Raw genomic sequence first — 25,154 nt, 5'->3', positions numbered from 1 at the left:
TTCAACCTGGGGGATACTTTTCTTAAGCTTATGATGTTCTCTGAAGGTGGCATCTGTAGCCAAACACAGATCATATTCATTTCACTCTGGAAAACTGCACAGCTAGATCCACTGACATTCTCAAATCAGTCACTCTTCTTGTTACTGGAAGCTTTCTTGATTTAGGCAAGATATACACGGGCTTTAAAGAAGAAAGAAGGAAAAAACAGCAGGGCCAATCATACTGTAGCAAATACAACACAAGACAAAAAAGTAAGGGAAATCATTTCGGCATCTGACACGTTTTCTGATTCTTGGGAGAATTTAAATGTTCTGCTTCTTCACTGTAGCAGGCATGTATGTCTAATGCTGTAGATATGTGTCCTCCAGAGTTAAAGATTGCCTAAAATGAAATTTGCTTGCCTTTAGGTATGTAACATACATCATCAAATGCTCCTTTCCCTGCATTTTTGGCAAAAGTGGGTGGCTAAAAGACATTTATGCTAAAGCCAAATGAATTGCAGTAGTTTGGTCTTTGTTTTGTTTATCTTTGCATATTTACTTTGGCCTAAAATTCAAAACAGCTTACTAGAGGGAATATTCATGATGCAGTTCACTATTCAAGGTAAATAGTTGATGAATTCCTGGAGAAGATCAACAACATAAATACAGGTTCTAACTATGTTTTAAAGTTATTCTGTGAAATATAAATAAAACAAGTTTGTTTGGTTTTTTTGCTTAAAAAAGTGGCAAACCTTCATGCTTTATATTTAATTGCTTTTTACTTTTTGGCCACAGTAATATAAGACCAGGAAGCCTCTGTACAGAGCAACATGGTATGATACTTTCTTTCCTGTGTGCCATATATACCCTGTTTTCCCTGTACTGTTGAAATCATAATGATAATATGATAATAAGAGTTCGGCTAATTATGAATAGAGGCTGAAACTCTGAAATAACAAAAGTATTTCTTATCTTGGTTTTCATGAATTCTCTCTTTAGTCCTGTCTTTTCAACCCAGAAAAAAAAAATGCTATCCAAATGAATTTCACAAAAAAATATATGTGCATCCTCTTCTTTCCTGCAGGATTCAACATCAGATGTTTCCATAACTGATGATGCTTAATAGGAAGGATTTTCATTACTCCTATTTCAAGCCGCATTTGCTGACAGAATATTGAGCCCCTCAATGAAATTACAGTTCAACCCCCAGCACCACGAGTAACATTAGTCACTAAAGCTTTTACAAATGGCATAGAATCTGAGAAAATATTAACCTTTTATAGGGAGAAAATCCAAAAGGTAAAAAACAGTTCAGCACCTATTAAAAAAAAAAGAAGTAAAGAAGCGCTTATTAAATGCAGGAAATGAAGAACAAGCAAAATTCTTGCAAATTCAAGACGTGGAACTTAAGTCATTACCAACCCCTTTCAATATGAAACCAATCATTCACACCGGTCACGAAGGCAGCTCCCTCTTTGCTCAAATTATTCACTTGGAGATAAGCTCTCACCAAACTCTTTAGGGGTTTAGCTAATTTACTGCACAGATATGGCACGTCTGTTGTAATAACAGGTAGGATGTGTTGGGGTGGGCCATTTATCAGAATTAGGTGTCTTTCTCACTCTGCAGTGAAGGATGCTGCTGCCTCCGCTGCTTCTCACTCTCTGGATTCCCCCATCCCCTTACGGCCCATAATGTGGCAGGCAAACAAAATTGACAGTCTCTTCTTGTCAACAAGGAGCAATTCTCCCGAGGAGCCACTTAGCTGTTGAGGAGGAAGCGATGTATTAGCGTGCCTGTCCCAGGAATGTTAATCATCTTCTGAGCTCCCTCTGACTTTGACATGAGCAAAATCACCAAATTTGTTTACTAAATGAATCGTAATATGCTAATAAGAGAGCGTGACATATATGGTCAAGCCAAACAGATGGTTTGTTTACTCCACTTTGCAACTTTATAAATGTTGTAAGTCGGGAAACGTTGGGGAGAATTATTGGGTATAACTGCAGAGGCAGCTGAGCCGTTTGCATACAAACGGCTCAGAGCCGGAGCAAAGGGAAACCATTTTTATCCCTCAAAACGCTCCCAAGCATTAATATCAATATGACATCTGTGCTGACTGCGTGTATTCCCCTGGGGCAAATGGTTTTTTTCTGAATTTACCAGGGTATTTTCTCTTGACTGGGCCTTTTTTGTCTGCACAGCTTCTTGCAAAATCGAGTTCTCCACTCTAGCAAGGCTTGGAAATTCAACACATACCTGTTGAGGTGTTAAATGAAATGATTCTGATGGTGTGAACAGAATTACATTTTTCAACAGCTGAATGTGCTCAAGGTCAAGACATAATCTTAATATATTATTATTGTCATTCGTTAAGATCAAAAGACATTACAAACAAAAAGCATTACCACTGGACCAGTTGCCAGAGTTACTCCCAAATGTGGAACTGTTGCACTTCAAGCTCACACTTTACAAGCTGGCTTGATGCAAACTATCTCATTATAAAGGAAGAAAGCAGTGGTGGTGGAGAGACAAAAAGTTTAGAACATCCCAAATTAATCAGTGTCATATAAAGAAAAAAAGGGACCAGGCTTTGCTAAAATAAGCTAAGGAATGGTGTAGAATATGCACTGTGTTTAGAGCACAGCTTTATACACAGTTGACAGCAGGCTAACCTAATTATAATTAGCAGTCCTAGCTACTGGTAATTGTTTGAGATTATCAATTCTTTCCCCGTCTCCAGAATGTTTGCAAGCTATCTGCACACAAGTGATTCATACATACCTGAAGAGAGTGGCTTCAGTGGCTTTTATGGATCTTCTGCATGCCATCCATGAAAGGCCAAATTCTTTTTTTAATGAATACCAATTCCTGAGATTTATTGCATGGAAGATCATTTGAACTCAGTGGTTTTTAGAGCAAAATACTTGGTCCAAAATTCATGCCAATTATTCTCCTAAGAATATTCTCACAATATTTAGGAATTTCTGAATTCAAGCTCCATGAAATGGAAGAATAGGTAGGTCACAAATTTTTAGAAAGAAACAGGAAATAAATTTCCTGACATCTCCATCCATAGTATTTGACTCCCAAGTCTATTGGCACTAAAGCCATATGATACTATAGACATTAATGTGCTTCCTACATACATTTGTATTATAGCTTCTCTGCAATAAATCTGTTATTTTCTGGTTTGAAATACTAGTTTGTGCTACTCAAAAGGCAGTTATGCTGCCTACATACATCATTATACCACAGGAGTTACCAACCTGGTTTAAGGAATTGCACAGCATGTTGATAAAGAAATGACATATATTTCACATTAACCAGCTGGAGTAATTTCACAAATTGTGCAGAAGTGCTCACATACAGCTTTTCCAAAGAGATTATAACAATGTCTTCCATTTCTGGAATGCACTGTGAGTTGAAAAGTTTATTCACACGTGTGTATGTGTATGCACCCTGACTTGGTTCAGTGCCTCACAGCCAGAAACACAAAATGGCTGATGAAAAGCATTGAGTTTATTTGAGAAATGGAACTGCATGTATTCTGAAGGCTCAGTTCATGAATCAGTTAAGGACTGATGAACTTTGAGAAAGTTTTGATCTATCTTGAATTAAGTTTATTATATTGGGAATAATTTAACCATGTATTTCCTAGTTAGAAAGGAATTTGAATGAATTATGTAGACTAGATTTCAAATTACAGGAATAACATTAAAAGTCAAAAGTTCTTGACTTGAAGTGACATTTTAACAATGAAGTGTGTTGTGGCCATGAAGAAACAAAATCTGGCAACTAATTTTAAAAGTTAAATATTGTATATTTAGATGCTAAACTATTTTTTGCAAGTATTTACATTTGAATAGTGTGGTAATATTTCTAAAGCACTGCTAGTTGTATACTGGTTTGATTTCTGATCTACTATGTTTCCTTATGCAGATTTTAAAAAATATTTTAGTAATTGCCTACCTAAACTTTAGTAGTTGATTATCAGCAGAGAGATATATCTATGCCAGTTTTGGTCCCCAACGTTTAATGGGATTGCTCCCTATATCTCTTGTTATTGGATATTAAATTTGGAGAAATTTTGATTTGTTTTTTGTTTTTTAAAAAAACTATGCCTCAGAGGCCAAGTAAAGAGGAAATAAAAATTAAGTTTTTGTTCTGAGGCTACTCTGAAGCATGAACTGTAAGCAACTGTCCCAGACTGATGCTTATATCACATCTACTCATTCCTGACCAACAAAGAAAATTTCAATAAAGTAGTTTCACTGCTTTAACAGCAGTGAGCTTTTGGGATTGTCAAAGTGCAAAGGCTTTTCCAAGGAGAGAAGGAATCAGCAGCTGAAATATAATTAACCTTCCATTCTCAATGCAAAACTGCCACACACACAGGGGCTCTGCAGTCTGTTAGTGAAGTTATAATGGCCAACATGCAGAAGGAAAATTGGTCAAAAGTTGGCAGCTGCTGTCATATTTTTAGAATTATGATTAATGACACTAATAATGCAGATGATTACTGATATGTGTATCTCCTGCAGTTTATCATATTGCACTGGCTGCCTACGTCCACAATAAACACGGTGCTATCATTTACCTCTTTATTGAAGGCAATCCTTTCTCTTGTGAAGAAGCACACTCTAATTACTTTGTAATGTTTTATGTCTCAAGCTTTTTACAGCTCTGGACCCCAACAACTGCTTCATATCTACTATTGATTAATTACAGAATGTTTAATCAAAATTTAGAACCTGATGTTGTCATTTATAAGCTTCAAGACTGCCAAGGTACTTAAGGTCTCCTTCCAGATAGAAATAAAAAGAGAATGCCAGGTTCAAAAAAATCTCCCAAATATGCAAGCTATCCAAAATCTTCATCTCTGATATTTGGAGATGATTATTTTTTTCCTTGGTTTCTGTCACATGCCATTAAAGTTTCCTTCTCTTTTAATTACTTTTTGAACCCAATAGGCATTTTGCATGTCTGACATCAGTATGCTTTAGTAGAGACAAAATAAATGCAGTCCTACTCTTCTCTAATATCTACGCAGCTTATATTTCAGTCCCCATGTTTTACTTTTAAAATGGTTTCTGACTTTTGGGGGAACAGAGGCATGGAAATTCATGGTTTTCAAGCATGTTTCTTTAAAGGGAAAGTCTTTATAAATGACAACACAGTTTTGAAGTGGTTAAACAAGTAAAAAAAAAATTCAGAGACAAATACATAAGATTTTTTTTTAATGTGGATTTTTATGGCACTGTCATACAACTATTCACCGTTGAAGTTAAGTGTTTTTTTAATACCATTACTGAACTGCTGAAATGGATGCTAATATAGCTTGGAGTGCTAATGTCAAGTCCTGGTAATAAAAAAGACAGACTGCTGAATGAAATAATTTCAAGTAAAAAAAAAAAAAAAGTAGGAGAAAGAGAAGAACAAAAGTGCTCTCGCTTTCCACTTTTATTGAATTGGGACTGACTGAGCCAATTGCTTTAGAAGTCTGTAAAACACAATTACTACTGAGCCAAGTGACCCTGCTGTGCCCCCTTTGTGACTGTATAGGCTAAAAAGCCTGTAGAATAAGTGCTGTTTCTATATATGGTTATCAAACTTCTGAGGTTTCTCCAGCAGAGCTGCTGCCTTCCGAATTCACTGAATGGGCACCCTTTCTTAAGAAATCTTGAAACTCATGGTGTGCATGGTATCTCACAAACTTCTAAAATGTCTATGCAACTAATCATGTGATTCTTCTCATGCTCAATCTTTAAAAAGACATTTCAAGGACTGCAGGCATAAACCTGTATAGAAACAGTCCTTGAGATGTACAGACATACAACTTGACTATCTTTTTTTTTAATATATATTTTGATGTCAAGTTTAATTATGGGACAAAATGATTGAGATGAATGAAATAAAAAAAAAAGAAAGAACTATTCTGGCAAGGACTTCAAAAAAAAAGTAAAGGAACTTCATAACCTACAACTCAACACTTTTGGAATCTATCATGAATTTCATAATTTGAAATTCATATCTGATATGGAAATTGGAATTTAAAAACTTTATAAAAACGAATAACTACCAATGCAAAATGTTCAAGTGAATCCCAGCCTGAGCTTCTTTGAATTTCACAGGGAAAAAAAGATTTTTTTTCAATTAAGCCTATGGTTTATATATCTGTAACATACTAAAGGTTCCCCCGCCCATGTGTGATAGTCATTTCCGGCTCTAGGGGCAGTGCTCATCTCCGTTTCTAAGCTAAAGAGCCAGCGCTGTCCAAAGATGTCTCCATGGTCATGTGGACTCAATGGTCATCATGGTCATCATGACTCAATGCTGAAGGCGCATGGAGCGCTGTTACCTTCCCACCAAAGTGATCCCTATTTTTCTACTTGCATTTTTTTTACGTGCTTTCGAACTGCTAGGTTGACAGAAACTGGGACAAGTAACAGTAACTCACCCCATTACGCAGTGCTAGGGATTCGAACTGTTGAACTGCCGACCTTCTGATCGACAAGCTCAGCGGCTTACCCACTGAGCCACCATGTCCCATGTGTTACATACTACTTAGGGCAAATTAAAAGTTTTTGTGGGGAAAATCTTTTCTGTTCATATAAGAGTTCACATCTTTTAAGGGAAAATATATGTTAGACAGTTAAATTCTCCTGTATTAAAGAAAAGATCTCAATAATGCTGATCTTAGAATATCTATCTGAAAATTTCTGAACCTAGAAAAGAATCAGCTCCTTTCAAATCTCATTAAAAGGATTTGCCTCCCAAAGCTCCAGTTTAGGACTGATATTTTTTACTAGCCATTGATATTTAGTTGATATTATAGTACTGTCTAATAACTGCTCATTTATAGAGCAATAAAGGCAATGGGATACTTCAGTAAACTGTAAAATGCTATATAAATATTGAGTTTTTAATATGGGGTCTTAACAGCTATTATTTGGGGCGGGGGAGGACAGACTCACAGAAATAAAAGATGTAAGAGTGATACGGCATTGACCTCGGCATCAAGAGAATATTTTTTTTCAAGACCACTTTTTGGGTGGTGGTGTCATATTATGGACCTCTGTAAATCTAATAAGTAATTCTGATTTGAAAGAAAGGGTGTGGAACATAGGACCCTGATTAAAATGTCCTTCATCTATGGCTTTACTTAAGGAGTGCTTTTAATAAATCTCTCACTTCTGCTGACCACTCTAATCTTTATAGCATAATATATGTTTAGTTCCAATCCCCTACAGCCCAAACTCACCTTTTGAAACAAAAATTCTCCTATTCTAATTCTATTCTATTATCTTCTTCTGCATCAGTATGCATGGTCTTCATTAAATTTCAAGGAAAGCACCCCCAACTCTCCGAGAAATGCAATTAACATCATAATTTAGTTTAAATTTCCTGCAATATCAACTTATATGACAGGATGGCATTGGTTAAAAAAATGTCTGGTTTCAGTCAAATCGCTTCTAGTTGTCAACTTAGACACTGTTCTAACACCGCAAACAAATACTTCGTTGTTCAACCAGCTTCATTATTTCTCTGCTTACCCATGTAAGAAGAATGGATTTTATACAACTTAAAAAGCTTGGTCCTACCTCATCCTACTTCCCTTAGCTTTTCGGGAAAGCTTCGCATTCTGCCACTACTAACATAACAATGGCTTCAATATTTTATATTATACTTTTCAACTATATCTGCAAAGTGTTTGCAAATCACTAAGAGAGATTTAACCGAGACCACGTGGGGGAAGAAAATCTATGTGATTATAGTGAACTACATATGCCTTCATCCAGTTAAGAAAAGGCATTCACTTGGGGCAGTGGATGAAGAATTCTGCAGTTCATTTATCTCCAATCAGTCACCGAGGATCTCAGATAAAGCTATCCCATTTTGCCAAGAATTTTAAGAAAATAGAATTCCCTAGCCGCTTTCAAACCAAACTGTTTGTGGAAGAAGAGGAATGCAGCAGGGGAAAAAAAAAAGATGCAAAGCCAGCCATTATTTACTTCTGATTCCTTTTCTTATGAAGTTAGAAAATTAACTAATCACAGAAAGAAGACATTATGAACAGAAGACACTGCCTGATTGCAGGGTTGATTTGGCAAGGCAAGAAACAAATTCCTCGCCTTGCCGAGCAGTCCCAACTCGCCAGTGAAATGGCTTCAAGCTACAGCACAACTGAAAGTGTGCCTGAGGATGTAGAGTTTTCAAAAAAGAAAAGAGGCACTTCTAAATTATTTTATTAAATTGTTATGCAAGCAGCTAACACCTTCAAGTACTATATTTTCTCCTATTAAGTCACAGTTAATTACGTATGCCTTTAAAGTCACCACCACCTACTTTAAAGCCCCTCCTTTCTAGAAGTACTGATGGGCTCCTCAAAAATCGCATAGATTTGTTCGGAAAGCAGTTTCCAAAAGTTAACTTTCTAAGTTTCAAAAGCTAGCGGGATGAATGGAAAAGGAGGGGGGATGGCTGCTGTGGTGTTTAAGAGGTGATAACAGGAGGTAGGTAGTATTTGTTCACATCTTCACCTTTGTTGATAATGTATGCAGTGGCTCATCGGACGTATTTAATGTTAATTTATTCAAGCACACCTGTACAGGGCTGGAAGTCAGGTAACTAGATAAGCAAGTCGCATGCTTCCGCTTTCTTGATCTAACTACCCAGAGGCCTATATCCACACAAATTTAGTTCTGGAAACATCAGCAGATTTTAATAAACCCAATCCAGATGTCTTTCTCCATACAAATCAAGGAGTTTACAAGTTTAAATCTGGACTGATTTAACTAGCAACCTAATGGCAGAATCACACTTGGCACCAATAGTTGCCTCATATTTATTTATAAGTCACCCTGAGCAAATATTATTTTGTTTTTAAATTTATTCAGGGGGCTGAATCACCTTTCCCACCTTGCAGACAAACACACATGCTTTTTGTTCTGTGAAAATTTAAAGAGAAATGTTAACAATTAGCATCCTTTACTCAGAGAGAGGCAATGCATCAAGTTCCTTCCTTTGTAACTTGAAGCAGTTAACCGTGGTAGTGCAGATGTATTTATTTTACAGGAATCCGGGAACTGAAAAAGTGAAGTACCATGTCTGACTGTGCAGAAGTCGTGACCTAGACGCAAGTAACAAGGAAGACTTACACTGCCAATTGCTGATAGCATTAGAAAATGGATATTAAATTATTGGCACGTTTCATAACAATTAATATGAAAGATGAACGTTTCTTCAATGTTTAAATATCTGAGAAGCCCCTTGTAGGCATCTAGCTCTAAATAGTTGCAAAGTCTATGGCCATCCTAATCTCAAATAGGCCACTGACAAACTATATCGCCTACCCATTACTTATCCAAGGCTTCTCTGAAGCTGAAGTTCAAGATTTCCTTGGAAGACGCCAATTTAAGTAAGACCCTGTGTTTTTATTAAGGAGCCCTTGGGGTCATAATGAAAATCATGTTATCCATATGACAAGTGGGTAAACAAGAATGGCTAGAATCAAAGCCAGTTATCAAATTCTGCCATTCTGAATGTTCAGGTCCATAGTTGTTAAAGCATATTGAACAGGAGAGGAGGCCGTATGCCTTGAAGAATAAATAAGATGTTAGTGCAAAAAGTATAATCAGTGTTTAACATTTAAGTCTCTTTTTATCATTTTTAATGTGATATTTAAAAAAATAACTCTGCATGGTCACAAGCTTATTTTTAGTGATAACTGTCCTCTTTTTCTATTAAGAATTTATTTGTTGAAAGATTACATTATATTTTCATAAATATGGTTATGCACCATTGAAAAAAGGTGCAATTACTACTACAGAATAGTAATAGTATAGTATGTTGGATTTAATGGTAAATAAAGTAAATAGTATCTTAGATTGAATGATAAGATTTGACATTCTTCTGTACAAATTACATTGGAAGTGTCACACTTCTGTTACAATATGTTAGAATGGTTTCAACTAGGTTCTAATGCCTGTTAAGATGATTTAAGTTCACTCCCTTTCAATTATTATTCCTCTACTTATTTGGTAATGAAGTAAGACGCTGTATGTTCAAAGCTTCCTTTGTTTGCTAAAAGACCAGACAGGTCATAAGATTTTTCTCAGAAAGTTAAGAAAAAAAATCTTACCTCATAGAAAAGATCATTAAGCTAAATAATACTTCAAAGTCCCATTTATAATCAATAACAAGTTTAATGTTGAACTGAAGAATTATTAAAGAAACATTAATTCTTAACCTCAAATGCATTTATATATTCTTAGGTTAGAATTTTCAAAATTCATTGTGTTGCAACCATGTGTAAGATCACCACTAAATTCCAAAGTAACTCCCAATTATGGTTAACATCAAGGCTGTGAAACAATACATTAAAAAATAAGTGTGCTTATGATTTATTTCTTAAGTGTATGCAAAAGCTACCAGTGTTTTTGCTAAATTGACTAGATTTTTGAAATTTATATTGTCACAATTTAAATTGTGAAAATCTTTTATTAGTTAAAAAAAAAGTAAGCATTATTTTTTATTTCTTAATGCATAACATAGTTTACATGTCTGAAGTTCACTTATCACTATAATTTTAGAAATCCAGAGCATCTGTTAGAATGGAAGCTACGGGCTATATCTATGTACTGTAACTGAGAGAAAAATAAAATTTTGTATTTTAGAATATTGTAATTCTGATTTCAGAGAGAGTAACATCATAGTGTTAACTATGCCTTTACATAGCTAACGAGTACATCTCACCGAATTTATTGGAATTTACTTCCAAGTAAAGAAAGATCATGACCTAAAAACTGGCTTTACTTCACACAAGGGGTCTAGTATATTGAAAGGATTAACTTTTAAATGATCACTTATTTTTCATGTTTACTTCAAAATTCTTTGCAAACTCCTGGCCCTTCAAAACATACATATACACTACTTCCCCCAAAACAGCAGGCTATTTCCCACTGGCAGAGTCTAATCAGGAATCCATTTCATAGTTTTTTTGAATCCTGGCCATTTTTAATATTTTGCTATTAGTTTTAAATATTAAACAGTTGTAAATGTAGTTTGCTACAGTTCAGATAATCACCTAAAATGAGGGATGTCCAATTTTTGCACTGTAAGAATTCTGTTGTTTTGGGATGAATGTCAAGGGCGCCATGCAAATAACTGCCCAATGAAATAAAGATTTTTCTTTTTTGCTCATCCATTGTTGAAAGCTGGAGGGTGGTGGCTGGCCATACTTCAGTTCCACCTGTTCAGTCTATCTCCTTCCCTTCTCTCCCTCTGGCCTTGCAAGATAGAACAGCATGCAGACTAGCCAAAGCTAATTAAAAGAAACTAGGATTAAACTGTAAGAAGTGTGGGAATTCCCTGAAAAGCATAATGTGGGTGAAAAAGAAAACTGTAGCTGAAATGTGGTGAGGGAAGATCAGAAACACATTTTTTATTATCAGTTGCCACTAAATAATTTAAACCAATTTCACTTAGTAAGACATAGGAACTGATTGCGGTCCAACAGATTATAAAGCAGTTTCTTTTTCTTGTGGCATACCGGTATTGTGTGAACAGCAACTGATTATGCTCCAGAATTAATTAACATTCTCTGAGCAGCATTATTGTTTTTTTAATGTTATATTTATATGTATGCATGAATACATGTTGCATATTTGCTGTATGTATAAGTTTATGTGTATATAAATCCATAAGTATAGAAAAGCTGTGTTAGCCTGCCACTGACCTACTTTGGCAAATTCCATTTACCTTACTTTTTTGGAATAAAAAAGGAACTAAACTATTTAGAGCCAGCTGCTTCTGTTTAAACTAAACTATTTCAGACTTGATGTAGCATAACTGTTATGTGATATCATCTAAATGTCCAGCAGAAGAAAAGGTCCTTATTAATTTTAAAAATATGTCTGAGTTCCTCTTTGTTTATGTGTAGGTAGTGCTCAGCTGAATGAATTGGAATTTACATACCTTACAGGGTATACTGTATTCACACCTGTATGAATAAAAGACTCTACATCAAATTGCTTCTTTCATTCATTTAATGGGGTTTGTCCAAATCTACAAGCCTGCATTTCATCATCATTATCATGCATGTTGATTATTAATAAGATGCTTCACAGGTACCTTCCTGAAATGCTAAAATCTATCATCAGTGGTCTCTACTTGTTTTGGCTTAGGTTTTAAGAGTTTTCATGCCACTGTTCAAAATTGAAATAGCAACTTTCAAATACTTGAGCAAAGAAAAAAATGAATTTAACAGTACTATCTGTGTACACAGGAATATGTATGCATTTCTGTCTACTGTCTCTTCATCGATTCAACATATTTACATTCTCCTACGCATGAATGGTCTATATGGAATATAGAAATAATCACCCTGAGAAATGGGAGCTTTGTTTACAAATTGAAAGAACAGTTAATTAAGATACACAGAAAAGCAGTGAAGAACCTACAGTCCTATTATATTTGCACTTCTATTTCATTATATAATGTGATGGTTCAGTGTTTGCATACAGATCTAGAGATCAAGAAAAGCAAGAAACAAAGCTAATGAAAGATTTCTTGGTTTGAGGAAAGGCAACGTGGTATCCTTTAGTTATTTTTGTATGACAACTCCCGTTATCACTGCCCACTGATATGCGGATTGGCAATTATAATAAAAATATCTAGGGGCTACCAGGTTGCTTACCTAGTCTTATATTAAAGGAATATGCCGTCCATATAATTTAAATATATTCAGTATAAAGCCTACGTTTGACTTGCTTAAGCTTTGGCTTAAGAAAAAGACAGCTGCAGAAAATCAGTTAATAAATTCAATATTTACTAACCTGTCTCTGCTTCTTCGGGAGGGGAAAGCAGCATTGCAGCCAGCCACTGTGCAGACATGCATCTCTTTTAAGTGAACATTCCTATAATGGAGTTTCACGCTGTAGGAACTCTTGAAACTCTTCTTGCACACATAGCAGATCTTGGGATCTGGACTCGAGCACAAATCGCCTTCTGGAGAGAATTTCTGGGGGCTGTTATAACTGAATGATGAAGCGAAGCTTTCATGGAGAGCAGCCATGCTGGCACTGCCTCCATTGTAAAGTCCGTATTGGCTCATGTAAAACATCTCATATGTAGGGTCTGTAAACTCTTCCTTGACTTTAATTTCACCGGGGTGGGAAGCATCATTGTGGTTTTCATCCGGTCTTTCATGGTTCATCATAGACTTGCTACTTCTTTCATGGATCATGTGTTCATCCCCTTCCATGGATTCCTCACACAGTTTTGGCTCTGAGGATTCAGATTCATTTTCGTAGTCCCTCTCGTGCTCTTGGTCATCTGATGTCATACTATCTGTCCTTCTTAGCTCTGTCCTTGAAATGCACCTGTTTTGCCCATTTTTTGAGAAGTCCTTCACAGACAACCCTGGGCTCATCTCCTCCTGAGAATGGCAATGATTGTCATGACCACCATCATGAGTTATGCTTCTGTTATCATTAATTTCCTCATCTTCGTAATCAAACTCATCGGCTGTGTCAATGATTTCCTTCTCTATTTTGACAGGCATGCTTGACTTTCGTGGCTTTTTCTTAGGGGCGAGGTCAGCACTTGTTTCTTGGAGGGGCATGATGCCTGCGGGCAGTGTTGATTCTGAAGGGAGAGAAGACTGTTCCATTGTGCCAGTTACTGGCATCAATGGACTAGTTGGTAACGAGGTGGGAGGACTCACCATCTCCCCAGGCGTAAGTAAACTTCTGTAAAAAGGAGGAACTGGCTGTACAGTCTTTAAAGCGGGAAATACGAGGTGGCTAGGAAGAGGATTTTGTAACACAGGATCTAATGGGGGAGTGGTAAAACCCATCGGAGGTCGCCCTGGACTCGTTAATGTTAGATTTGATTTTGTACTTGCTATAACAGGAGTAGCAGCACCGGATGTAGCACGGATGAGATCCTTGTCTCGATTGTTTCTTAACATGGGCATATGAAGTCGGGGATTGGGGTTAGCACTGTGGCGGTTGCGACTTCTAAGGGAGCTGAAGACCATGTTGCAGCCTTCGATCGTACATCGATGTTTGATCTTAAGGTGGACTGCATTGTAGTGGATTTTCAGGGTCCCCTTGTCATAAAAGGTTTTCCCGCATGCGTTGCAAAAGACTCTTCCTTTCCGTGAGGCTGAGCCCATCCTTCGCATTCTGTGAATCCTGAAAGAGCTCTTTGTATGTTCAGGTTTGGATAAATCACTGACAGGGGTCGAAGTCTGAACAGGGGAAACGGAAGTTGGTTCACTTTTGGGCTCTACGTTGGTGATGCTGGTCAAGGCATTCCTGCTGGAGGTCTGCTCGTTCTTGAAAGGGGCTGGGGAAACATCAGATTCACTGCTTTCATTAAATTCATTCTGAGTTGAAAGGTTTGGCTCACGCAGTCTCAGCGTTGGCTGTTCCAGCAGGAGCCCATTCGGCGGCAAGCCCAGTAGTGGAGCGGAGACTGGATTTATGTATTGAAATGGTAGCAGGAATGCTAGGCTGTTTGGGATGTTTTCGAAATGATGAATGCTGGAAGGGTTGCTGTTCTCCAAGTGAGCAAGGAGACTTGGGCTCCTGGTTCGATTATTGCTTTCAATAAAAGTCCGTATATCTGAATCTGTCTTTGAAGATGGAACAGCAACGGCTTGCCCTTCTTTTTCTTGAATTGCCATCAGCTCCACAATGGATTTGGTTTCTCCAAACCTCAAAAATTGCTGAAGGGTAATAATCTCTTCTTCCCTGGACATGATGGCCCAGCGGTCCAGCACTTTGCCTGCAGCATCCTAGAGGCCATATCAAAGAAACAACAAAGACAAACACAAAAGAAGAAAACCTTATTGATTCTGCATAATTATCGATTTCGATTGAAAGTGCTGTTCTGACTGCTCATCAAACACTAAGCTCTGAATACTACATGCAAACACTTTGTTGAAAGCAAACTTTGCTACCAAGCAAACATAATAATTGAAGGAAAAGAAACATAGTGGTTTAATCATGTTAGAACAAACATTAGTGTAAACTTCTGGTTTTTGTGAACTGGGCTATTGTCAATAATAATCTCTTATGACCTAAGCTAAGAGATCTTCTTTTAAACAATAAATGCTTATATACCATACAATTAACATTCATTAATAAGAGAAGGTAATCTGTCATTACGCATTGAATCTAAATGTCACGGACTGTACCTTCAATCCTTGTTAAACGGTATCACTACAGGAAATATTTGAAATATACATTTAGTGACATGCAGTTTATGTCTTTGATATGCAATTTGGAAGGTTTGCTTTTTTAAGCAAATTAATAAATATAATATATAGCTAGACATTATAATTGAAGTGGAAATTTAAAAAGACAACATAAAATATTAAGGAAAAGTTTAATATATTTTTTCATCTTCTCAAGGAAGATTTAAAATTTAATTTTATAATAACCATTTTTTTTTAAAAAAATGGCAAATTTTACTGTTTTTATTCATGGAATTGCTGTTCCTGTGTAAACTAAATTTGGTTAGAGTGAAAACATGATGACTTTTTACCACTTTTAATAAATAAAAGTACCAAGCATTTTTAAAAGTAAACATCTGATCACTGCGGATATCATAAATGCGTAAAAATGTGTTTTAATATTACCTTTTGATAGCAAAGGAAAAGTCCAGGGAGAATACACATCAGTAATCACCAGACTATCTGTTGTTAAATATACATTAAAAAGCATTTCACACTTTCATTTTTGCTAGTAAGTATGAGATTTGCCTCAAGGTAGATCTTAAAAATTCCACACTGTAATATCAGACCATCCTCTATAACAGTATGTATGTGTGAAAGCAAAAGACTGTTTAGATAATAAATATATTGTTTCTTGAGCAATTCTTCTAGTTAAGTTCATGCCAGCCATATTGCCAACTTTTATAATTTTGCTGGCAAGCCCTTTTCCTCAGCATAGAGCAATCAATAAATTGGTGACTTCCACAGATATGCTTGTCTAGCTCAACCTCCTTGTTTGTTATTTTGGTCTCTAAGTAGACTACCTTCCAAGAAGTTCAGAAAGATCCATAACTGCTACTCTCTATTAAACCATACAAAACAAGTTAGTGGAACATTATCAAATGATAATATATATATATACTGTATAAACAGAAGAGAGAGTTTCATTTCTTCAAGCCAACAATACATAATTATGAAATTCATTACAGGTAATCCAACCATTTGTTTAGTGACCATTCGAAGTTACAACGGCATTGAAAAATGTGATTTATGACCAGTTTTCATACTTATGTCCATTGCAGCATCCCCATGGTCACATTGGCAACCAGCATGTATTTATGACAGTTGCAGTAGCCTGGGGTCATATGATTACTAGGGGTAGCTATTCCCGCTGGCTTCTGACTAGCAAAGTCAATAGGACAAGCCAGATTCACTTAACAACTACATTATTCACTTAAAATAAACAGGGCACAGCTCACTTAACAATTGTCTTGTTTAGCAACAGAAATGTTGTGCTCAATTGTGGTTATAAATTGAGTACTACCTAAAATATATAGTAGAAGTAAATTCAAGGAAGGCAACTCTGTTGTTTCCTACTAGCCTGGAGAGCTAAAAGGAGAAGTTATGTACATTTATACCTATATGTAATCTTTACAGAGATACCAAACTATCCCGTTACTAAAAGAAAATTGATTGATGGTCTAATCCAGCACAGCTCTATTTAAATTCCTGACCTACTTATGTTCTTACTTGAAGTATAATTCTGATACACATTTCATTAACTTAAAGGGAAGGAGGAGAGGAGGAGGAGGAGGAGGAGGAGGAGGAGGAGGAGGAGGAGGAGGAGGAGGAGGAGGAGGAGAAGAAGAAGAAGAAGAAGAAGAAGAAGAAGAAGAAGAAGAAGAAGAAGAAGAAGAAGAAGAAGAAGAAGAAGAAGAAGAAGAAGAAGAAGAAGAAGAAGAAGAAGAAGAAGAAGAAGAAGAAGAAGAAGAAGAAGAATTTGCTATGGATGTGGTACAGTGAATTGCAGTTTAGTTCAAATATAAGTAGGATCAAAGCCTTAGCTATCCCCTTGCTGAACATAGATATTTCAAGATCCTGGAGCTCCTTATGAAATGTGTAAGTCCAGAAGACAGTTAGCTTGCACTTTCCATCAATTCAGCTTTTCCTCAAAATTCTACATTTTAATTGTTTACCTGGAAACATTAAAATGCTGCACTTGCTTCAAAGAAACCACAATGCTATAAAAATAAATTGATCACACATCTAAAAAGCAATATTGGTGAATAAATAGATACTCAAAAAATACTTAAACCAGATATTGTTTTTTTTTAAATCAACCAAGTAAATCCATGCTATTGCTATTTAATATTTCTCCAAATCAAACAAGCAACAGCTTTTTAAAAGCAATGATTAATTGAAAAAAAATTAGACCTGCCACTTTTCAAGGTGACTTTTTCAGTACTTTTCCTCAGTTGTATCTCTTTTTTTGTTCCCATTTCATTGCAGAAAACTAGGTCAGAACATGTATGTTTTATATAATACTGTACATATGTGCTGTATTATAATCAAAGCAATGTTCACATAATGCTAACTGAATGAAAATTAGTAATGCATTACAATTTAGAAGTAGATAAGAAGGAATAGGAATATTTTAAGATTAAAGTTATAAGGAACCAAGGATCCCTTTGGAGTTTGTTACAAACTAGCTGTGGATTCCTCGGTGTATTGTAATACTCAGCTTGAGGCTCATATCATGTCTTCCGTGTAACTCGTTTTGGCTTCTCTCATGACTTTCCCCAATGCCATTAAATTTTATCAACATTTACTTTTTTCGTTACAAAAGATTCCAATTTATATTATTTCAGTCAACTCATGACTGAATAGATAAACCTCTTGGGACAGTGCAGACACGAAATTCAAGGATCATTCATGCTGAGAAAGTCCATAAGATCTGCGTGCCATACATCTGCAGCAAATGATTCTGCTTCTCGGTTGTCTAAAGTGACACAGTAGTTGCTCCATTTCTACACAATAGAATTGTGCTGTCTTCCAATTTTAGAAAGAAACGTCTAATTCAACTAAGATTAACATCTTCACAATGTAGTTTTAAACCCACATATTATTTCTTTCTCTATAACAGCATAAATAAAAAATAGATCCACACATAAACATCGGAGGGAGGGAGGGAGAGAGAGAGAGAGAGAGAGAGAGAGAGGGAGGGAGGGAGGGAGGGAGGGAGAGAGAGAGAGATTCTTATTGGGTCACTGAAATAATATCATAGTTAATCATCCTGCACATATCTTCTGGTTTTACCTGACCTAAAGGTGAGGATGAGATATGTCAGGATGGAAAGTCTCCTAACATGTAGGTCACCTAAGAATGAAGGATAACCTCAGGTTGATTATTATCAGAGATGATTCAAATAGGGTTAGAAATGTTGACCTTTCACCCCAAGATCCAGTGTAATTTTCAGCACTTTAATTTAGAGAGGGAATATCCATGGACTGGGATGAAAATATAGGAGATATGATTTCCTGAGGGCTTCTGCTTCATAAATAAAGTTTTTGATACAACACGAACAAATTTATATCTTGTTTAAGAGACAAACACATTTCCAAGAAATATATGCTATTTTTTTGTTCTAAAAAAAAATCCTTGATTCCTTTTTTTTATTATCCTGAAATGAGAATATATTACATATTCTATATATTGTTAATGATTATTTATCAATATTTGCAGATCTGCTATCCTTTCCCTAATTTGCCTTTTCAACATAGCTACTTAAAGCTAAATGTATATATCAATGTAGCCATATTGTGAATTCATTAAAAGGTAATTATGCAAAAACTTAACTTAATCAAAAATATTTTAAGGAGCCCTTCAAAGAAAAATTAGGGAGCATGTAGGAAATATTTTCTATTATTACTGTGATAGTATTATTGTTTCTGTGTCCCAAGGTCATGGGATCACCTTTTGCAAACTTTTGACAAGCAAAATCAATGGGAAAGCCAGATTCATTTAACAACCGTGTTACTATCTTATCAACTGCAGTGATTCACTTAGCAACTGTGGCCAAATTCCTCCTTTTGTTTATTCCAGTGCAAAAGTTGCTCTTAGTCTTAGATTCTTGTTCTTAGATTAATAATGCTCACTGACATATTTGTAAAAACAATAAAGGCAGGATGCAAATAATAAATATCTTGTTCTTAGATTAATAAAGTTAAAGTTAAAAAACTCTAAATCGTCCTCTCTCTTCTAATGGCCTGCCCGAAAAACCTTATGCACTTCTTAGCTTTAATAAGAATACAATTATAGAAACATAGAATTGAGTTCTATAGCTGAATTCAAATTATTTTTTTCTCAATTTCAATTACTTTCTGATAAGGATCTACATAGATGCTGATTCTATCAAGGGTTCAGATAACATAGTGACTGCAGGCCAAACGGACATGGAAAATAGAGCAAAACATGAAGACTCAGTTAAGGTGTTAGGTTCCACACTGAATTTGCATTACAAAGTAACTGCAGAAACTTCCCATGTAATGAAGTACGTAAATGTTTAGGCACTGCGTAATAGATTAGCAACTTCTAAAAATTGTAAAATGGGACAAAACTCACTCATCAAATGTCTCACTTAACAGCAGAAATTTTGGGCTCAATTGTGGTCATAGGTCAAGGATTACCTATATGCCAGTGACACCCAAGAGCCATTGAATCTACTAGATTGGGTTTACAATAGCAAGAAAGTGAGAAAAAATAACAATTAGAAGCGATTGGCTACTTTACACTAAATCTGACCCCTGGTCCATCTCAGCTCCATAGAAAAATAAATTCCAAGAGATACCAGGAATTAATTTGAGACCTTGTATATTTATTCTACTGGTAGGCTATTTCAATAAAGTTTCAGAGTGACTCTCATAGTATAACCGGCCACAAATCTTGGTTGGTCTGATAGCATTTCCATGTTTGGGAATAATATTGCTATCCATTTGTCCTTCAGCACATCTTTCCTTCAGTGTAATGTATTTTATTTCCCCTAACTGCATATTAGAAGAGCAGCAGCATAGCCTGGAGTTTCAGTTCAAACATAGGAGGAAAGATTGCCAACATTTAAACTGCAGCAAAGTTTGATTCAGAGGATTAAAAAAAAAAAAAATCTAGGAAGACCCAAAAAAGGAGATGAAAGCTAGATGACATAGCAAAGTAAACAAGATTAGCTCATCTAAGTAAAAAAGAATACAACGCAAAGAAAAAATGTACCGCAGCTATTAAATGATCACAGATTTCTAGGAGTCTGATTTTAAATCTCATTATTTCAACAATCCCCTCAATACACAATCTTTCTAACAAACTACAAAACTACCGGTCTTGTGAAAATTTCCAAAGACACGATGTACAGATCCCCAATTAATACTACTACTTTCAGGATATGGATTTTCTCTAGAGGTCTCCAGTAATTCTCATTCTGATATGAATCTTTCCTGCTCCATAAGCTCCACTCCACCTTAAATCTCCATAATAATTACTCTCTTTACAACATTCAGAATGCTTCACCCTGAAGGACTATGGTATAATGAGGTGAAGCATTTGCAACAAATTATATGAAAATGCACAAAGTGAAATGAACGTGTCTCTCTTGTTTAAATGAAGTTCTGGCATAGAGAAGAAAGTTGGAGAATACATGACAACAAAGAGAATAATTTGGCCACTGCCAGTCTATGTAAATTTTAAGAGGCAGACTTTACTTTTCTATAGATGAATTCAAATTATTTTTTTCTCAATTTCAATTACTTTTCAATAAGAATTTACCCTTGATAGAATCAGCATCTATGTAGATTCTTATTGAAAAGTAATTGAAGTTGAGAAAAAAATAATTTGAATTTGGCCTGCAATCACTACATAGATGCTGATTGGAACCCTGACATTGATTCTATCAAGGGTTCAGACGATATAGTGACTGCAGGCCAAACGGACATGGAAATTAGAGCAAAACGTGAGGCCTCAGTTAAGGTGTTAGGTTCCACGCTGAATTTGCATTACAAGGTAACTGCAGAAACTTCCCATGTAATGAAGTAAGTAAATGTTTAGGCATTGCATAATAGATCAGCACACAAACTATATTCTGTAGATATATAGAACATTTTCTTTTTGCTTAAGTGTTTAGCTTTCCAGAAATAGCATGGCACACATGCAGTTTCTCACTTAGTTGGAGAGGGAAAACTCGTATTAACAGAGCAAATTAGTTTGCAAGGAAACACACACATTTCCTGGTGAGAATTGATTAAAAATAATCCTAATTTATACAATTTGCATTGTCAAACCAGGATTCACTACTTTAGCTTATGTAACTGTATAAGGATTCAAAAAGAGAAGTTTAAAATATTCTGTGCAATTTTTAAAAATACACTGGTTGGCTTTTTGCAAAAGATTTTCTTTGTTACGGAATACTCTGCAGTCTGGATCTCAAGGGACTCCATTATTTCTATCGATACATCATACATTTTTTTTTAAGCAACAAATCTGTTACAGGATTTTCTATGGAAAAGTACATAATATTTATTTTCCAAATCAAGTTGATCTTGCTTCATTTAAATGCAGCCAGTCAAGCTTCCATCTTCAAAAAGAGTCATCCTATTTTTCCATTTTTTTCAGTTTTCTAAAAACCTGTTCTTTATCTTATTTACCCAAACTCAAAAAATATCAACCATACAATCAATCATCCTTACCACACAGAGACATTTCTCCTTCAGCCCAGCTGATCCGTTCCAAAGTTGGCCCACAACAATTGTGGTATCAGTTTAAACAATGTTATTCTATACAGGCATGATAAGAGCTGCTATTTGGAGGCTGAGAAGGCCTGTAGGAGGTTCTCCATGGAAGTAAGGCCAGGGAGAAGATCAGACTGATGGTTTCTGGGCTTAGGGCATTGCCTGAGAGGGAGTCCATACTATTTCGGAGTCATCTAGTTAATAATCGGACATTTCATTTGTGGGAACGACAGACTACTTTTCATTCATTAGTGAGGGCTAATGGGTATTTTATAGTATCTGCATCAGTGGTGGGTTGCCCCCGGTTCGGACTGGATCGCAAGAACCAGTAGAAAAACTGGCAGGAGGCCCCGCCCACTACCCCGGATGTCATTATCGGCGATCTGCGCATGCACAAATCACCGTTGAAAACTGTAGTAAAGGTAAGTAGAACCCACTCCTGATCTGCATAGTCACAATATTAAATTCTGGAAACAAGAATGGGAGCTTTGATCATGGCTTCCATATTTAGGCAGACTTTTAGAGAAGCTAATTGGGGACATATGCATTTTCAGTTTAAACTCCTTGCCCTCAGTCTGGATAATATAGAGACTGGGACACTCTTATCTTATGACTCTGGATAATATAGAGACTGGGCCACTGCTATTATCACTCTGGATAATATGGAGACTGAGACACAACTATTTTTGGCAAAGTTTTAGCAGAAACACTGCTACATAACGTGAACTCTTCCACAGGAGAAAGTTAGTTCCAATAAACAGGATCTGGGTGACAATACAAGACACAAGTGATTCACAGTCGCCAAACTTATGTAGGAACAGCAGAAGAATCTTTGACTTCTGCTTTCTGGCATAACTTGTCACTGAATCTTTTAAAAAATGTAAACACACACACAGACACACACACACACACACACAGGGTCTTCAGGAGCTCAACATCTTCATGCTCGGGACAAAAGCACGATGCAGAAGAAGAGGAGCGGGTTACAAAAATCACACACAAACAAGAGCAGAGATTAGGGACGTATTAACATCGTATGAATCATGCATTGAGGTATTACAGACTTTGGAATGCGAAAGAAAATGGAGGAAGAAATATGTTGTGGCATGCTAGATAATAACAACCGTGCCTGGATGACTTAATACCCTCTTGTCCCTGAAGTCCTGACTTTGTCGGCAGCCCACTTCTCCACATTAACAGTAGTCATTTGGAGAGCAGCAAACGTGCCATTAGAAGCACTTTTACAAGTGTATATTCATCCACCAATTAGCTTAATGTGGCCGCTTTCTGCATATTTTCTATCCAGGCCTGCACAAATCTTATTAATATTTCCCCCTAGCGCTTTGACAGATTACCTTGTCATTATGCATCCTGGAGCCTTTTAAACAATATGGGTAAACTACTGTTTGCGAGGTTAATGACAATTATCCCCTAATTACTGCATAAGTCACTCAGTCCACTTTATCTCACGGGCAGGTTTCTGCTCTGTGTATCTGCCATTGTGTCACCGTAAATGAATCTTGTATAGCCATGTTTATCTGTCGCTGTCTTGTAAATTACACTGACAGAAGAATGAACAAATTACTGGGTATCATCACTTGAAAACCGTTTCTGATTCTTTGCCCATCTTTCTCCTCCTTTCTTTTCTTTTTTTTTTTAATAAAGGAAAATTACAAGAGCGGTGCTTGTTTGCTTGTTTTTAACCTTCATGAAATAAAATAAACAAACACAAATTGAAACGTCCTGCCTTAAGAATCATACATCATATTTTAATTTCTCCGCTGAGAAGCAGATAGATAGAATTTGGTAGAAGCCATACAGACAAACGAGGGAGAGAGAGAGACAGAGATAAAAAGACATTAAAAAGTTATTATTAATTTGTGGCAGCTACCTCTATCATATTTTAATGGGTTGAATAGGGGCTCACCATGGTTCAGTGTAGGAATTTTCAGTTCTCAATGCCTAGACTGAATTCCAGAGCTATATTTGTGTAGATACCTTCTGGAAATGAATATTTTCTAAACAAATACTTTGTTCTTATCGCCATAAATAAATAAATAAAATATCCCTTTTTTTTCTCACAGTAGCTTTCCCTCCCTTTTTTAAAGTTTAAGTTTACTTTATTGTCATTGCACCTCATACAACGAAATTAAATGCCATCTTCTGTGTACATCATACATAAGAAAACTATAAAAAAAATAAAACAAAAACACACAGCCTTCCCATTCTACACAATTGAATTGAAAACCCATGACACTGCATTAATATTGCACTATACGGTAGAATTCAACTCAGAATACGGTAGAATTTTTAGCCCATTTTAATGGTTGCTTGCCAAAAGATGCAGCAGTATGAATTCTAATCACTTGTTTATTTAGATTTATACCCCACCCTGCCCCTACCACTGTATTGTTGGAAGCTGCACAGTGCATCTTCCAACAATAAAACCACAATTAAGTTAGCATTAAAATTTCAAACATTAAAATATTACTCCCAAAGTTATAAGAATTCAAAGAATGAATGAATCGTAACTATAGATTCCTACAGATGTTGGCTGACTTGCTGCTGTGTTTAAGGCCAAGTGCATCTATGTCGGCTGATGTATTTTGTCCAATTGCTGAAGACCAATCTAATGCCATGTCCGTAATATCAGGCTCACAAGGGAGCTGACTACCAATGGGTTGCCCAGGATTTGCCTGTGTACGTTTCAGTTCTGACATCAAACAATAAATGTGCATAAGTTCCTATTCGTTTTACTTTTTATGAGAAATTTTAATCTAATTTTAATTTTCTCTAAGTTTATTTTTATCATGTGCATATCTGCCAGTGCTAGATTTGACTTTCTGGACCAACAAATGGAACCATTATTCATATTCTTAGGGAAAATACCTGGCTTCTGTGGCAGCTATGGCAGCCATGGGCTTTACATTCTAGTTCTCCAATTGTGCCCTTATCTGAATAGGGAGGCCTTATTCATGGTGTTTCATGCCTTGGTCATATCCTGTTTGGAATACTGCAACACGTTCTACATGAGGATTCTCTTGAGGACCACTCAGTAACTTCAACTGGTCTGGAATGCAGCAACATGCACAGTAATGGGATCCTGTAGATATCCATGTAATACCTTTGTTGCAGGAGATGCAATGGCTTCCAGTTTCTTTCCAGATGCAATCCAAGGGGCTAGTTATGACCTTTAAAGTTCTATATGGCGAAGTCCTATATAGAGTCTTCCCCTAAATACTGCCATCTGATGGGAACTAGGAAGCAAGCCTTTTCCATGTTAGCTCCCTACCTTATGGAACTCTGCCCCCTCCACCCCGAAATACAGCAGGCCCCTACTCTCTTAGCCTTCCTTAAACCTTTAAAGACCTGACTTTTCCCCCAAATGCTTGGAT

General features: G+C 36.2%; 1 protein-coding gene across 2 annotated transcripts in view; it reads right to left on the bottom strand.

Moving 5' to 3' along the window:
* The window catches only part of BNC2 (basonuclin zinc finger protein 2), a 295,002-nt gene that overhangs the window by 10,815 nt on the left and 259,033 nt on the right, over window positions 1-25,154 (bottom strand). For both annotated transcript variants that reach the window (XM_070935541.1, XM_070935542.1), the window contains one exon: window positions 12,822-14,788. In XM_070935541.1, the coding sequence (XP_070791642.1) occupies window positions 12,822-14,788 (1,967 nt within the window). The remainder of the gene's footprint in view (window positions 1-12,821; window positions 14,789-25,154) is intronic.

This window comes from Pituophis catenifer, unplaced genomic scaffold, assembly GCF_029215685.1.
Source record: "Pituophis catenifer annectens isolate HBS135680 unplaced genomic scaffold, rPitCat1.0.hap2 SCAF_2, whole genome shotgun sequence".
In the NCBI taxonomy this organism is placed as follows: domain Eukaryota; kingdom Metazoa; phylum Chordata; class Lepidosauria; order Squamata; family Colubridae; genus Pituophis; species Pituophis catenifer.
Note: the sequence above shows the minus strand (reverse complement) of the source record. Positions and strands in the feature narration are given on the sequence as shown.